Source organism: Ischnura elegans, chromosome 12 (assembly GCF_921293095.1).
Source record: "Ischnura elegans chromosome 12, ioIscEleg1.1, whole genome shotgun sequence".
NCBI lineage: Eukaryota > Metazoa > Arthropoda > Insecta > Odonata > Coenagrionidae > Ischnura > Ischnura elegans.
Window position 1 is genome coordinate 6,855,727 of NC_060257.1, and position 13,253 is coordinate 6,868,979.

The window sequence follows — 13,253 nt, forward strand, 5'->3', positions numbered from 1 at the left end:
AACAAGGATATGTATAAGCGTCCTTTTCTCATTACCGTTTAGTACGTCACCTAATACAACTTCGGCGGTTGTACATCCTCCCGGCTAGGCACACCTTTCGATACGCTCAAAGAAAAACCATAATGTGTAGTCCTCTATGATCATGAAATCCACGTATCCCACTTTTCTGGGTATTATTATCCCTCGCGAGCAAAGCCGGGAGGCGGGTGCTAGTTTATCTTTCTGTTTGTTTGTTTATAGGGCTTCATCAGGGATTAAAATTGAAGTGGATATACTTTTCAGATATAAACAAAATAGGGTAACAACGATGTTGTAAAACAATCAGTGGTGATACAAACCGAATCTATGGAAAAGATTCCATTTTCATTTTTTTAGCGCAAAACCTTCGCTCGAAGAGAAAAACAATTAACAATCAAAAACGAAGTCACGAATATAAGAAAAAACTCATTCGAGCAGTTTTTGCTTGGTCGATATGCCAGGAGACAACAGAGAAAATGAATTCCATAAAATTCGTATATATTTTTCAGCTTATCGACGAAAATCTTCGTTTTACAAATCCAAATAAACAGAGTATCATAAAAAATAATAATAATATTAAAATAGCAATAAAAAGGATGACACCTAAGTTCATTATTTAAAACTCCTTTTTTTTCTCCACCCTTGAATGCAAAATGGCGTCGTGATTTTTGCTGGATCATTGGAACGGGTACGTTGAAGGCAAAATGGTGGCTTGTGTGGCGTCTCCGTGCAGTTCGTAGACTCCGTAGACTTCCTCTGGGATATTAGAAGCAGCAGGGCCCTGGTGGACGCCATTGATGGAAAAAACCAAGGCCCCAGTCACGGTTCTCATCACTCCCATGCGATCTCCAGGCTGCGTAAAAACAGAGAAAGGATAATTCCAGTGTACTGGTAAAAAAAATAGCAATACATCTAAATTAAGCCCTCGGATAAAATTATTTTCTCAGCTTTGGAGCGTTTAAAAGAAATTTTGTCATTTTTCCTGAATAAATACGGAATCCTACAAGGTTAAGGCGTCAACAATTAAGTGCATTAATAGCAGGGCTCTCGCGGCTGAGCTTAAAGCCACCGAGGCAAAAACTGATAGAGGTGGATGAATTCTGTTATTTGGGAAGCAAGATAACTAATGACGGGAGAAGAAAGAAAGAAATTATCAGCAGAATAGCCCAGGCAAAGAGAGCATTCCACCAAAGAGAGACCTGCTTACAAAGGGAAACTTAAATATGGAAGTAAAGAAACAATTTATAAGAACCTACACCTGGAGTATGCTCCTATACGGAAGTGAGGCACGGACAATGACCGCAGCGGAGAAAGCAAGGATAGAGGCCTTCGAAATGTGGTGCTACAGAAGAATGATGAAAATCAAATGGATCGACCAAGTTAGTAACGAGGAAGTCCTAAGAAGAGTAGGAGGGAAGAGAAGCCTCATGAAAACCTTAATAAGAAGACGGAACAACCTTGTAGGCCACATCTTGAGACATGATGGCCTGATGAAGACAATCGTCGAGGGACAAGTGGAAGGCAAGAATGGAAAAGGAAGACCTCGAACAAAATATATGGAACAAGTAAAGAGAGATGTGAAAGAGAAGAAATACGTAGGAGTGAAAAGATTAGCTGATAGGAGAATAGAGTGGAGAGCTCCGTCAAACCAATCCTAGGATTGTTGACCAGTGATGAATAGCAGGACTGGTAAAAATACAGACCGAGCATTATTTGAAATGCAAAACACAAAATGGGACTTGGGTATTTGGGTATTATATTGGGTATTGTATTTTGAATACCTTTAAAAAAACGGAATACATTTGTATGGAAACTAAGAGATCTTAAAAAATATAACCTGCCTTAGCTCGTTATGGATACTTGCAATCACGAAGAAAACGATTCTAACGAAACCTTAGTAATCTGTAAAGGGCAATCTACAGAATCGGCTAATCTTTTCTCACCTACGTATGTCTTCTCTTTCACATCCTTATATACCAGACCCATGTACACGTACAGTCTATTCGAAGTCATCCTTCTCCGTTCTTGCCATCCACTTGTCCCTCGACGATTGTCTTCATCAGGCCACCATGACTCAAGACATGACAGATTAGTAGAGATACGTGAAAATCGCACTTTCATTTTTATTTTATTGCACTTTCAATAACAGTTTATTGCATTTTATAGCGTCTATTTTTTACTTTCATAATGAGGCAGATGATGATAAAATGTAGTGAAACACAGTTAAATGAAAAAATGCAGAATATTTAAAATAATTATGTTGTTGCACAATAATAAATTAAGGAATAAGACATATAGTGGCGGAGGTGTAGCTTGCCCGCGCCCACTTGTAGTTCGCGGCCACGTAGAGTCCCAGCCAACTAGTAGCTGGCCAGACGCTCACATGCTTTATAGCGGTGAGCGTCGGCGGAGCATTTAAGCTGCGCTCGGCACAAAATGTACAAATTTTGCCGTCGAAAAGGCAAATTTGCGTAAAAATATCATAAAAGTCCAGTAATCGCATCTATGTCGCATTAACTTGCGCACATCGCATCTATATCGCATTTGCGATTTTCACGCATCTCTGCTGATTAGTATTTTCCGTTTTCTTATCAAGGTTTTCATGAGGCTTCTCTTCTCTCCTATTCTTCTTAAGACTTACTCGTTACTAACTCGGTCGATCCATTTTATCCTCATCGTTCTTCTGTGGCACCGCATTTCGAAGCCCTCGACCATTGATATCTCCATGCCTCACTTCCGTAGAGAAACATACCCCAAATACAAGATGCATGTCATATTTTTCTACGACAACGGCCATTCAGTATTTATTTTTGGGATCCTACGCTGAGTGCCCCCGTGGATAGTTTGTTACTATTTATTCCATAAAAGTGTCTTTTTACTGAGTCATAAAGCCTGAATCACACGATCATTTGTTTTCGTCGCGAAAGTGATCACTATCGCGATGACTAGAGTGATCTCTCGCAAAATGATCGTCGCCGGCAATAGTTTTTCGCGATCGCGATAAGGATTCCCATCGCTATTTTTCATCACTCGTCCGGTCGCTTTTTCCGTCGCTAAAACCGTTACTAAAACCCCATGTCAGCCAATCGGAACGCATGACCGTATGAAGCGATTGCAGCGCAACGTTTGGCAATCGTGGGAACGACATAGATAAACAAACACGCTATATATTTTCGTGATGCGGGTCCTATGACAACGAGCTGTGATATCGGAAATTATGCAAAAAGCGACGGCGGGAGTGACCGTGTGATTCATAAAAATGATCACTTGAGCAATCGCTTTTCACGACGGGAAAAGTGTTCGCGATAGAGATTACTTTCGCGACGAAAAAAAAAATGATCGTGTGATTCAGGCTTAAACGTCGTAGAGAGGACGAGAGAATGCACATTTGAGGCACAGGGAATGTGAATTATTCAATTCGATAAATTTCAATATTTTGCCAGGTTTTGAAGCAACCATAGAGTTTGTTTCAGAGTGCGTAAGTGTTTTAACGTTAAAGCGATAGAAGACACATTGATTTGCCTCTTTTGTGTTGACAGTGCGTGTTACATTAGGCCGGCGCTTATTTTTACAAAATCATCCGATTTAAAAATTATGGTCTCAAAATGTGCGAATTGTTGAGAAAAGAATTATAAAAAGGTTTCTGGTTCGTGCGACGTCCGATAGCCGTGTTTTAGGCGCCTAAGGGGCCTAAATGCAGTTATTTTGAATGTTGAGTTTTTCGACCCGAATAAAACGTTTTCTTAGGTATCAACGTTGAAATTAGTTAGGCATGAAAAGTAACGAGACCTCATACAATGGGGTAGTTTCCTTCATCAAAGAAAACGAAAGGCATTGATTACGATTCGTTACCCACCATTAAAGTATTCATTATATAAAAATTATTTGGTTTTAGAAATTCCAGTTTAGACGACTGGCAATGGTCAATTTTAACTGCATTTGAAAAAGACCAGATTGGCGCCCATGCGATTCCACTCCACGTGACGTCACAGGGACCTAGTTTCTATACAAGTAGATAGGAGTTTTTCATCGGCTGAGATTACCAATGCATGCATGAGGCACAGAGCTCAGGGAAACATGTCTTAATAATTACCTATTAAAACTGCGTATGGTCGGAATATTTCCTTCGTTTGATAGGGTATTAATAATCCTATAATTATTTAAGCCAAGCGCTACCTGCTAGCAGGGTACTCTACTACCTGCTAGCAGCCTTCATCTCAGCGGCGCACAATATCCTCGCCCCAAGGTCACCTCACCTGCGGCAGCGGAACCAGAACGACGTCACACGGATATTTCCCAGCATTCATACTAAGCCGTCGCGTTTTCGCGCGCTTGAAAATTTTCACTTTTCAATTAATCGCGAAAAATAGATATCGTCATTTAAAAATCTAAAAGCGTGAAATACGTACTTCAGAAGTAATAATCTTTCGAATTAGGCAATAGAAAAATAATAGGAAACCACCCTATTGTGTCAACGTATTCACCGAATGAAAACGCTAGTTTTCCTCCTCCTTTTCTCTTAAGGTGTATTTTTTATGAAATTGCTTTGACAAATGAATCGTGTTGTCCCCGACTCGTCATTATCACTCACTCTAGATCCACTCCGCCAGCACTTAAGGGGAAGGATGTGAATATCCAATGGGACTGAGGGGTGTCGCGCTTGGAGTCGGGGGGCGTTCGGGGGCCGCCTTTGAGGCAGCGGTGCGGCATGAAGGAATACGACAAAGCGGTTGAATATTATGCGCATAAGGATCTAAAATACCATGTTAACCTAAGAAAACGTTTTATTCGGGTCGAAAAACTCAACATTCAAAATAACTGCATTGAGGCCCCTTAGGCGCCTAAAACACGGCTATCCGTCGTCGCACGAACCTAAAAATTTTTATAACATTTTTTATCGCCATTTCGGACATTTTGAGACCACGAATTTTTTTTTTATCGGATCATTTTTTTAAATAAGCGCCGGCCTAGCGTTACATGAACTGTCAACTTAGCGCTAATCTTAGGCTTTCTGAGTATTTTGACGTTGCATTACGAGCTTTCGAAGCCATATTTTTCATAAGATTCTAGGTATTTCTGCCTCACTAGGTAGAACAACATGGCGCACTGAAAGAAATCACACACCCCCTGGCAACAATGTAAACAATTTCGAACGCCCTCTCCAGGATCCACGATAGAAGCGACCGCAGCGCCAATTTTTAGTTAATGGCGTGGTTTTACTTCAATTTACTTTACATAAATTGCTTTTAGCTTGTAAGTATTCACGTTACAAGCCCGAAGTATAATTTCATCTCTGAAAAATTTTGGTGAAAATATATATTTATATAATTTTTGTGGAAGCAACATGTGCGCTAATTCCCAGAATTTATTAACGTTGTGTCATTATATTATTGACGTCATTCAATACCGACAGTAACAATATACCGACGGTGGAGTAGATACGGTTTTCGGTATGCATACGTTAGGATATGAATTTCAATTGAAAATTTTCAATGCAAAATATAATGCATTTCAATCAATGTTAGAGTGTAATCCCAGTCATGAATCGAATAAGATTAGGGTAAATTAAATAATGAGGTACTTCTAAAGAATATGATAAACGAAGATACGGTATTTTCCACAATTTATATGAATTTTGGATAATAATACATCTTCGTATATCATTATCATTAGTTTTGTTCCACGAAATCTCTCCTAAGAAAGTCGGCTTAACTTCTAATGTGCTCACCTTCAAATTGTAAATATTGGTTTTGGTATAATCTGGAAATTTATTCGTCCCATCGATCCACACATTGATTCCATACAGCATCCATGTACCAGACCTAAGAATATTTACAGAAAAAAAAATTAATTAGAATTTTAATTGAACTGACAAATATACAGTGAGGGGACATTTACACAAGTAAAATTGCCATATTTCGATTTTTGGGGCGATCTTTATTTTATTTTGTCTTGATTTAGTTTTATTCGAATTTTAAAAATTCGAAAAATGAATTCTCAACTTTGGGGCGTTTTGAACAAAAATGAACGCGTACCTGACGCCATCTTTCGTTCTCTCACAGTACTAGCAGCAAGCGCAATATAAATCTCAAGCGAAGATAATAGGGTAGTTTCCTTCATCAAGGAAAACGAAAGACATTGATTGCGATTCATTACCCACCATTAGTGTATTCATAATATACAAATTATTTGGTTTTAGAAATCCCAGTTCAGTCGAATGGCAATGGTCAATTTTAACCTCATTTGAAAAAGGCCAGATTGGCGCCCATGCGATGTCACTCCACGTGACGTCGCAGGGACCTAGTTTCTATACGAGTAGATAGGAGTTTTACATCGTCTGAGATTACCAATGCATGCATGATTTACAGAGCTCAGGGAAACATGTCTTAATAATCACCTACTAAAACTGCCTATGGTCGGAAAGTTTCCATCGTATGATGCCAAGCACATCCAAGCGCTACCTGATAGCAGGGTACTCTGCTACCTGCTAGCAGCCTGCATCGCAGCGACGCATATATCCTCGCCCCAAGGTCACTTCACTCGGCGGCAGCAGGAACCTGATATACGTCACACGGGGTTTTCCCAGCATTCATACTTATTGTTAGCCGTCGCGTTTTCGCGCGCTAGAAAATTAATTTTCATTTTTAATTTAATCGCGAAAAATAGATATCGTCATTTAAAAATCTGAGAGCATTAAATGCGTACTCCAGGAGAATTAATCTCTCGGTTTAGGCAATAAAAAATAATAGGAAACCACCCTATTGAAATTCAGATGAGTTATCTCATAATCGCATCGGTTTCTTCTCAGTAGGTCACTTATATGCAATACATATCATTTGTCATCACCCTCACAGCCAACAGAATTTGGAAGAAGAGCACATAAACAAATGGCAATAACACCCAGCTTTCCACTAATTTTAACGTTACTTTAAAAATCTACCAGACTACACGCTAATATTATTTACATTTGATTTATTCAGGCTCTACGCTAATTTACTTCTAATCGTGACGCTATTGAAAGATGCCGACTAGATTCTAACGCTACGTGCAGCATAAGGATTATTTATTGCCAATATTATCAATCAAACGGACTCGAACACATTCTATTCCATACATTTTTCATCAAATTTAGTTAAATACATTACCATACTAATATATGTAGTATCTACGATATAATTTGAATAGTTGATGAACAACTGCCGTGCAGTGGTAATCCGTTCTCTTCACATGACAAGTTTTACTCCCCTTTCTTGGCTGTAATTTTACTTTTGAATATTTTTGAATGCATTTTATAAATTTGTAAAATCGCCGTTACATCCACGCATTTTGATCGCCTTACCTCTCCTCTTCATTAATTCCTTATAAAACATTATAAACGTATTCCTAATTTCAATACTTGAAGAACTTGAACATTCATCAATATGGGCCACTTTATCTTACGGGCCAAAAAGAGACCACGATGATATGATATCTTATTAAGACACAGAATAGGCAGTAGAGTAATTATTGACTGAGCTTCTTGAATATTAGGCCTAAAGCAGCCCACGATATTAACGATCTTTTTATTGGTTGAGAATAGGCTTTATAATGATTATACTTTCCTATTCTTTGTCTTAATACTAATAGGAATATCGTTTATCATAGTGTGCTGATTTTGGCCTAATATGCGATTAGCTCACTCATTAGAGCTGATAAATACGATTTCTACGGATTTGGCAGTAAAAAATGATAAAATCAGCTCACTTCACGTTGGCCATGTGTTCTAGAATTGCATTGGTTCCAGGTTTATGCGTTGTGATCCCGATGCCGTTGGCGTATCCTTTAGATGTTCCCCTCTTGTCCATCCTGACCTCGAACAGCTCACCTGGCTTCAACGGCCTGTTCGTCAATACCGGTCCATTGCCATCTAACCTGAAATAATAATGGAAAGAACTTCTAGAAAAAGGCGTTCAATGTTATGAAGTCAGTTTCAGGAACGCTGTTTTACAAAGGAAAACCACATAGTACCATAAAATAGCGGCTTAAGTAGGCTTTGGCTTAATATGGATCAGATTGAATATCACACCACAGCAGGTATGTAATAATACACGTAATTCACCTTCATATAAACACTAGAAGGCCAATAGGGTAGTTTCCTTCATAAAATAAAACGAAAGACATTGATTGCGATTCGTTGCCCACCATTAAGTGTATTCATGGTAGACAAATTATTTGGTTTTAGAAATCCCAGTTTAGACGAATGGCAATGGTCAATTTTAACCGCATTTGAGGAATGCCAGATTGGCGCCCATGCGAAGCTACTCCACCTGACGTAACTGGGACCTAGTTTCTATACGAGTAGATAGGAGTTTTACATCGTCTGAGATTACCAATGCATGCATGAGGCACAGAGCTCAGGGAAACATCTCTGAATAATCATCTATTGAAAGTGCCAATGGTCGGAAAGTTTCCTTCGTTTGATAAGGTATTAATAATCCTTATTTAAGCCAAGCGCTACCTGCTAGCAGCCTGCATCGCACACATCCTCACCCGAATTTCACTTCACTTTGCGGCAGCGGGAACCAGAACGACGTCACACGGGCTTTTCCCAGCATTCATACTTAGCCGTCGCGTTTTCCCGCGCTTGCAAATTTTCACTTTTCATTTATTCATTAATATTACTATTCATACATTCAAAAATAATAGGAAACCAGCCTATTGCCGTAGCTCGGGACGGAGTGTACCCGAAAAAGTAGAAAATTGCAACATGAATTTCATGATCATATAGGAATTTCATGTTTCCTCAGCGAGAGTTTCAAGAGGTGTGCCTACACGCCAGGATGTCCAACCGCAAAAGTTGTATGACATGACGTAACAAACAGTAATGAGGAAACGAAGCAAATGAAGCTATTGAAAGTAGCACTACGGGGTTTGAGAGCATGAGATGCAACTAGGTACAGGAATGGCAATCGAAACTAATCGAAAGTCAAAAAATAGCAAAATTTCAATAGTTTCGTCCCCGTGAGCGAAATGGAGAAACGAAAGGAAATGGATTTAAACCCGGAGAGCTAAAAACTTACGGTCGAAACTAAATCGGAGTCAAAACTACTTCGGGTCGAAACTAAACTAAAACTCTGGAACGAAACAAAACGCAGATAATGTTTCGCAACGGAGGGACCATGTGATTTACCTTCGAACGGTTTAGTTTCGACCCACACACCGAGTACGAAGTCTGAATGAAGTATGTCTGTCTCGGCCTACCGCCATAAGATGCATGGGGCACTCATATTTATACCACTAACGGGAGAACGGTGAACGCAAACTGGCCATGTGATTTTTAAGCTCGATGTTTTAACCCCTCTATAAGTATGTTAAACGTAATGGGTCGAAACTATTCCCTCTTATCCCCCTCCACTCAAATTCTGGGATCGAAACTTAACTATGAGCAGCAGAGTTTAGTTTCATTCCCGGGAGTAAAGTCTCGTCGAAACTAAACTCCTCGGTGATTTCAATTTCGTGCAGGAACTAAACTAAACCCAAGCCTCGTATTTTTGTTTCGATTCAGGTCAAAACGAAACATTTTCGTATCTTTTAACTTGCCATCCCTGCCAACGTAATAACTTTGGTCGAAATCCTTGCGGCCGCATGGAATCGTATAGCAGACAGACAAACAGACATCCTCTTTTAAGTACACAGATACAAACAAGGTAAACAAAAACTGAAAGATGTGCATAAATTCTGTTATTTGCGAAGAAGAATAACCACGGATACTAACTATTAGGAAATAAGCGCCGCGAGCATTCTATCAATGCTGCGGGTAGAGCTCACCTTAAAATATTCCACGGCCAAGTTAATTGCAAGTACAAGGAAGGGAGATCTTACCTACCCCTAGGTCCACCTCAAAACACAATAATTCAAAGGCTTTATGGGGGTTTGAACCTGGGTCCCTTGGGTCAGCAACTTACCGTTTTACCCGTCAGGATTACACCACATTCGACTTAATAAAACCACGAAATTAATAATCCACCATTTTAAGAATCTCTGACTTCCCGTGAAATTTAAATTCAAACATTATTTTTTTAACAATTTTTCATAAATTACCGGAGGGTTTTTATGATGACACTTACTTCAATTTAACCACAGTAAAGCCTTTATTGATGAGTGCCGTATTTGGTCCAGTCATGTGATGAAAGTTGAGAATATTATCCTGCGTTTCACGTGGAATAGGGTCTGAAAATAAAAGCGAGAATGGAATTATCGCAAAATGAACATTAGGATCGATTTCTTGGCTGTAACTACTGTTGTTAATAAATTACAAATACACTTATACCATTGAAACTATGAAATCCTAGAGTAACACAACAAGAATTTCTACCAATATGTAAACTTTTGACGTAAAATGTACCATTTTCAGCTTTTATTGGTCGCTTTTTCGTAAAAGTAATTTTTACCTTTATCCAGTCAATTTTTCATGGTGTATCTTAAAATCAATGATCGATTTCTTGACTGTAACTACTGTTGTTATTAATTACAAATACACTTTTACCATGGAAATTATGAAATCCTAGAGTAACACAACAAGAAATTCTACCAATATGTAAACTTTTAACGTAAAATTTACCATTGTCAGCTTTTATTGGTCACTTTTTCGTAAAAGTAATTTTTACCTTTATCCTGTCAATTTTTAAGGGTGAATCTTGAAATCAATGATCTACATTTTTTTTGTTAACTGTACAAACTCTGATGTTTTGAAGGTGCGTAGTGCCGTAGGGTAGAGTTAATTCTAGCAGGTTATATTGCAATCCACAACCATTATATCATGACGCCAAAAGTTTTGATGTTTGTAGATGGTTTGAAATGTGTATCGCACTAAATTTAATTTTCATTAATAATTTCAGTTGATGATTGAATTGATACATTTTAAGGCGTTCAAGAGACATACGGAAACAATCAAGACCGTATCTTGTGAACATTTCGGAGGGTATGGGATTTGACGCACGAGATGTTCTTGCTCGCTACGGTCTTAGAATTGACGAGTTGTAGTAATTTGCGGTATTTGAGAGAGAATGCGTAACATAATGTCATTTCATTGCCCGCTAATAAATTGTTATATAGTTTCAAAGAGTTGTCATTTTTATGCATAAACAGAAAAGGTGTCCCTAATAATTGCAATGATACCTTTTAGAGTTCCCTGCAGTCTGATCATCTTCCTGCCGCCGCATTCGAACAATTGTTCCGTCAGATGAACAGCTGATTCGTCGCTCATTTCTCTCGTGGAAGTAAATTCCACCCATTGGCCACTCTCGTTGTGAAATCTAGTCAGCGTAAAGCTCCATCGCCGAGACATGTTGGCCTTTGGTTCACATTGTGAATGGTCTGATTCCGAGGCTACGTTAACCGTCAGGAGAACACAAGCCGTAATCAATGCTGAGACGTAGAGAACTGTAGATCCTTCGCTCGTCGCCATCTTGTTGTTTCTCTATTCAGCGATGTTACAGAGGTTGAACCGATGAAACGCGTCTGTCTGAATGCAGTTTGTTTCGCCGCTTTATATATCATTGAATTTCCCCGCTAAAAGGACATGTTGAAAGAAACAAATGTGAAAAATGTCGTCTTAGCTGTAATCAGAGCAAAGGTGTCTGCTTCTTGATCCATGACATTTAACACTTGCACGAAGGACGTGATAAGTGAACTAGAATAATCATCAAAGGACTTGGAATCCAAGCGAAAGCCTTGGAAATCGGCATCCTTTGCCACAGACTGTCGTCTGACTTTCCATTTCGTAATTTATAACTGGCGTTCAGTTCCGAAGCTGATATTCGTTGGCCTTGGATTCACTTTTTCCGGACTCATCGTCCGAGATGACCGCATCGTCATTTGCCCAGTTGCAACAGATGATGTAAATGTTAACCAACAGAGTGCTTTAGTCGCTTCGCCCGTCGCCATGTCGTTATACCTTTATAGAATTTTGCACTGTTGGGGGGGAAGGACTAGAACGATTACCTCTGCCTACTCCCTTGTCTCTTACAAAATTTAAATGAATGGGTGTGGTCCACTTGGCGAAAGTCAAAGTGAAGAATAAAGCAAAGCATAATTGTCACAGAAAAGGATCATAGTCCTTGTGACATTCGCATACAGGCAAATTTTGAGAAAACTGTGACTTCGATATTTAAATTTGAAGAATTTTCAATTACCGAAGAATCAAAATATTGTGAAAATTTCAATTCTATAAAAACATTCCTCATCGAATGATACATATTGACAATGAATCTTCAAAAAAAAAAATTCTAAGGTTGTTCCACTAAACAAGAAGCCTCGTATTAAAGCCAAGTTGTATCCAACAGATAGGTTATTGGATAGTGGATAAATCAAGGTCGTAAAGTTCTTGATCAGTGGAGAGGTACCCAGGGTAAGCCATGCTGGATGTATACAAGCTCCCTACAATTCATTTTGCGATAACGATTTAATAGAATACTTGCAAGGGTCATAGTTTCGCGATGACTGATTCGCCATCCAAGCTGTTCGATTCTTTTCTTTGCTTGCAGTGGTTAATCATTGCCCGAGGTTTGTTCTAGGAGAATGATTAGCCTGGAGCCGGCAATGGAGAAGGATTACTCAGCTCAAACATTTTGTATGTTTTGTGTGGCTGGTGTCAACCTAATTTGAGCAATGCATGGCAGAAATCACGTATCCAGCTGGCGTGTGCACGAGTTATGTCCTTTTTTCTTCGATGTCTACGAAGAGGTAGCGAATGGCATGATGTATGTTGGTGGAAACTCGATCCCAACCAAACACCATTGAGGTGGCTCGCAGGGCATTATGTAGACGTAACGACGTCAATGCCCGCAGCAAGTACTAGATCACTGGATTTAAATGCTCCAAGATAATATTCGCTCCATCCCTTTCTATAATTTCCCCTCAGCCTTAACGGCTTCGCTTTCTTGACCATGAAAGTTAAGGAAACAAAGGTGAAACTTTTTGAATCATGGTGTACCAATATGGTACTCCTCTTTCCAAGGTTGATATTATGTGATAATTTTTCCTAACAAAGTTCTGACAAGGGCAAATAAATTTGACAGAACCCAAAATACCGATGAAAACATGTGTAAAATCTTGTTCAATTTGAGGCTCAATTAGGGATCGTATCCAATCAATATGTAACATCAAATGAATATATTAATTCCAGGCAGTATGAAAAATTGGTTATATTTTGATAATGCTTGACGTATTTCATCTTTCACAAATTTTAATGCATA

General features: G+C 39.0%; 1 protein-coding gene across 1 annotated transcript; it reads right to left on the reverse strand.

Annotated features, from left to right (window-relative positions):
• Positions 1-499: 499 nt before the first annotated feature.
• On the reverse strand, positions 500-11,502 carry LOC124169282 (neuralized-like protein 4). Its single transcript, XM_046547849.1, has 5 exons — positions 11,176-11,502; positions 10,125-10,227; positions 7,762-7,929; positions 5,747-5,840; positions 500-871 (listed from the first exon to the last, which is right to left on the reverse strand). The coding sequence occupies exons 1-5, from the start codon at positions 11,462-11,464 to the stop codon at positions 695-697; spliced, it is 831 nt and encodes a 276-aa protein (XP_046403805.1). The 5' UTR covers positions 11,465-11,502; the 3' UTR covers positions 500-694.
• Positions 11,503-13,253: the final 1,751 nt, after the last annotated feature.

What these genes read in the sequence shown, in the direction of transcription:
- LOC124169282 (XM_046547849.1), bottom strand. Translation starts at nt 11,464, where the DNA reads ATGGCGACGAGCGAAGGATCTACAGTTCTCTACGTCTCAGCATTGATT. An exon ending in ACTGCAGGGAACTCTAAAAG is followed by an intron (nt 10,228 to 11,175) that starts GTATCATTGCAA and finishes TTTTATTTTCAG; the next exon opens with ACCCTATTCCACGTGAAACG. An exon ending in CCAATATTTACAATTTGAAG is followed by an intron (nt 872 to 5,746) that starts GTGAGCACATTA and finishes GTTTTTACGCAG; the next exon opens with CCTGGAGATCGCATGGGAGT.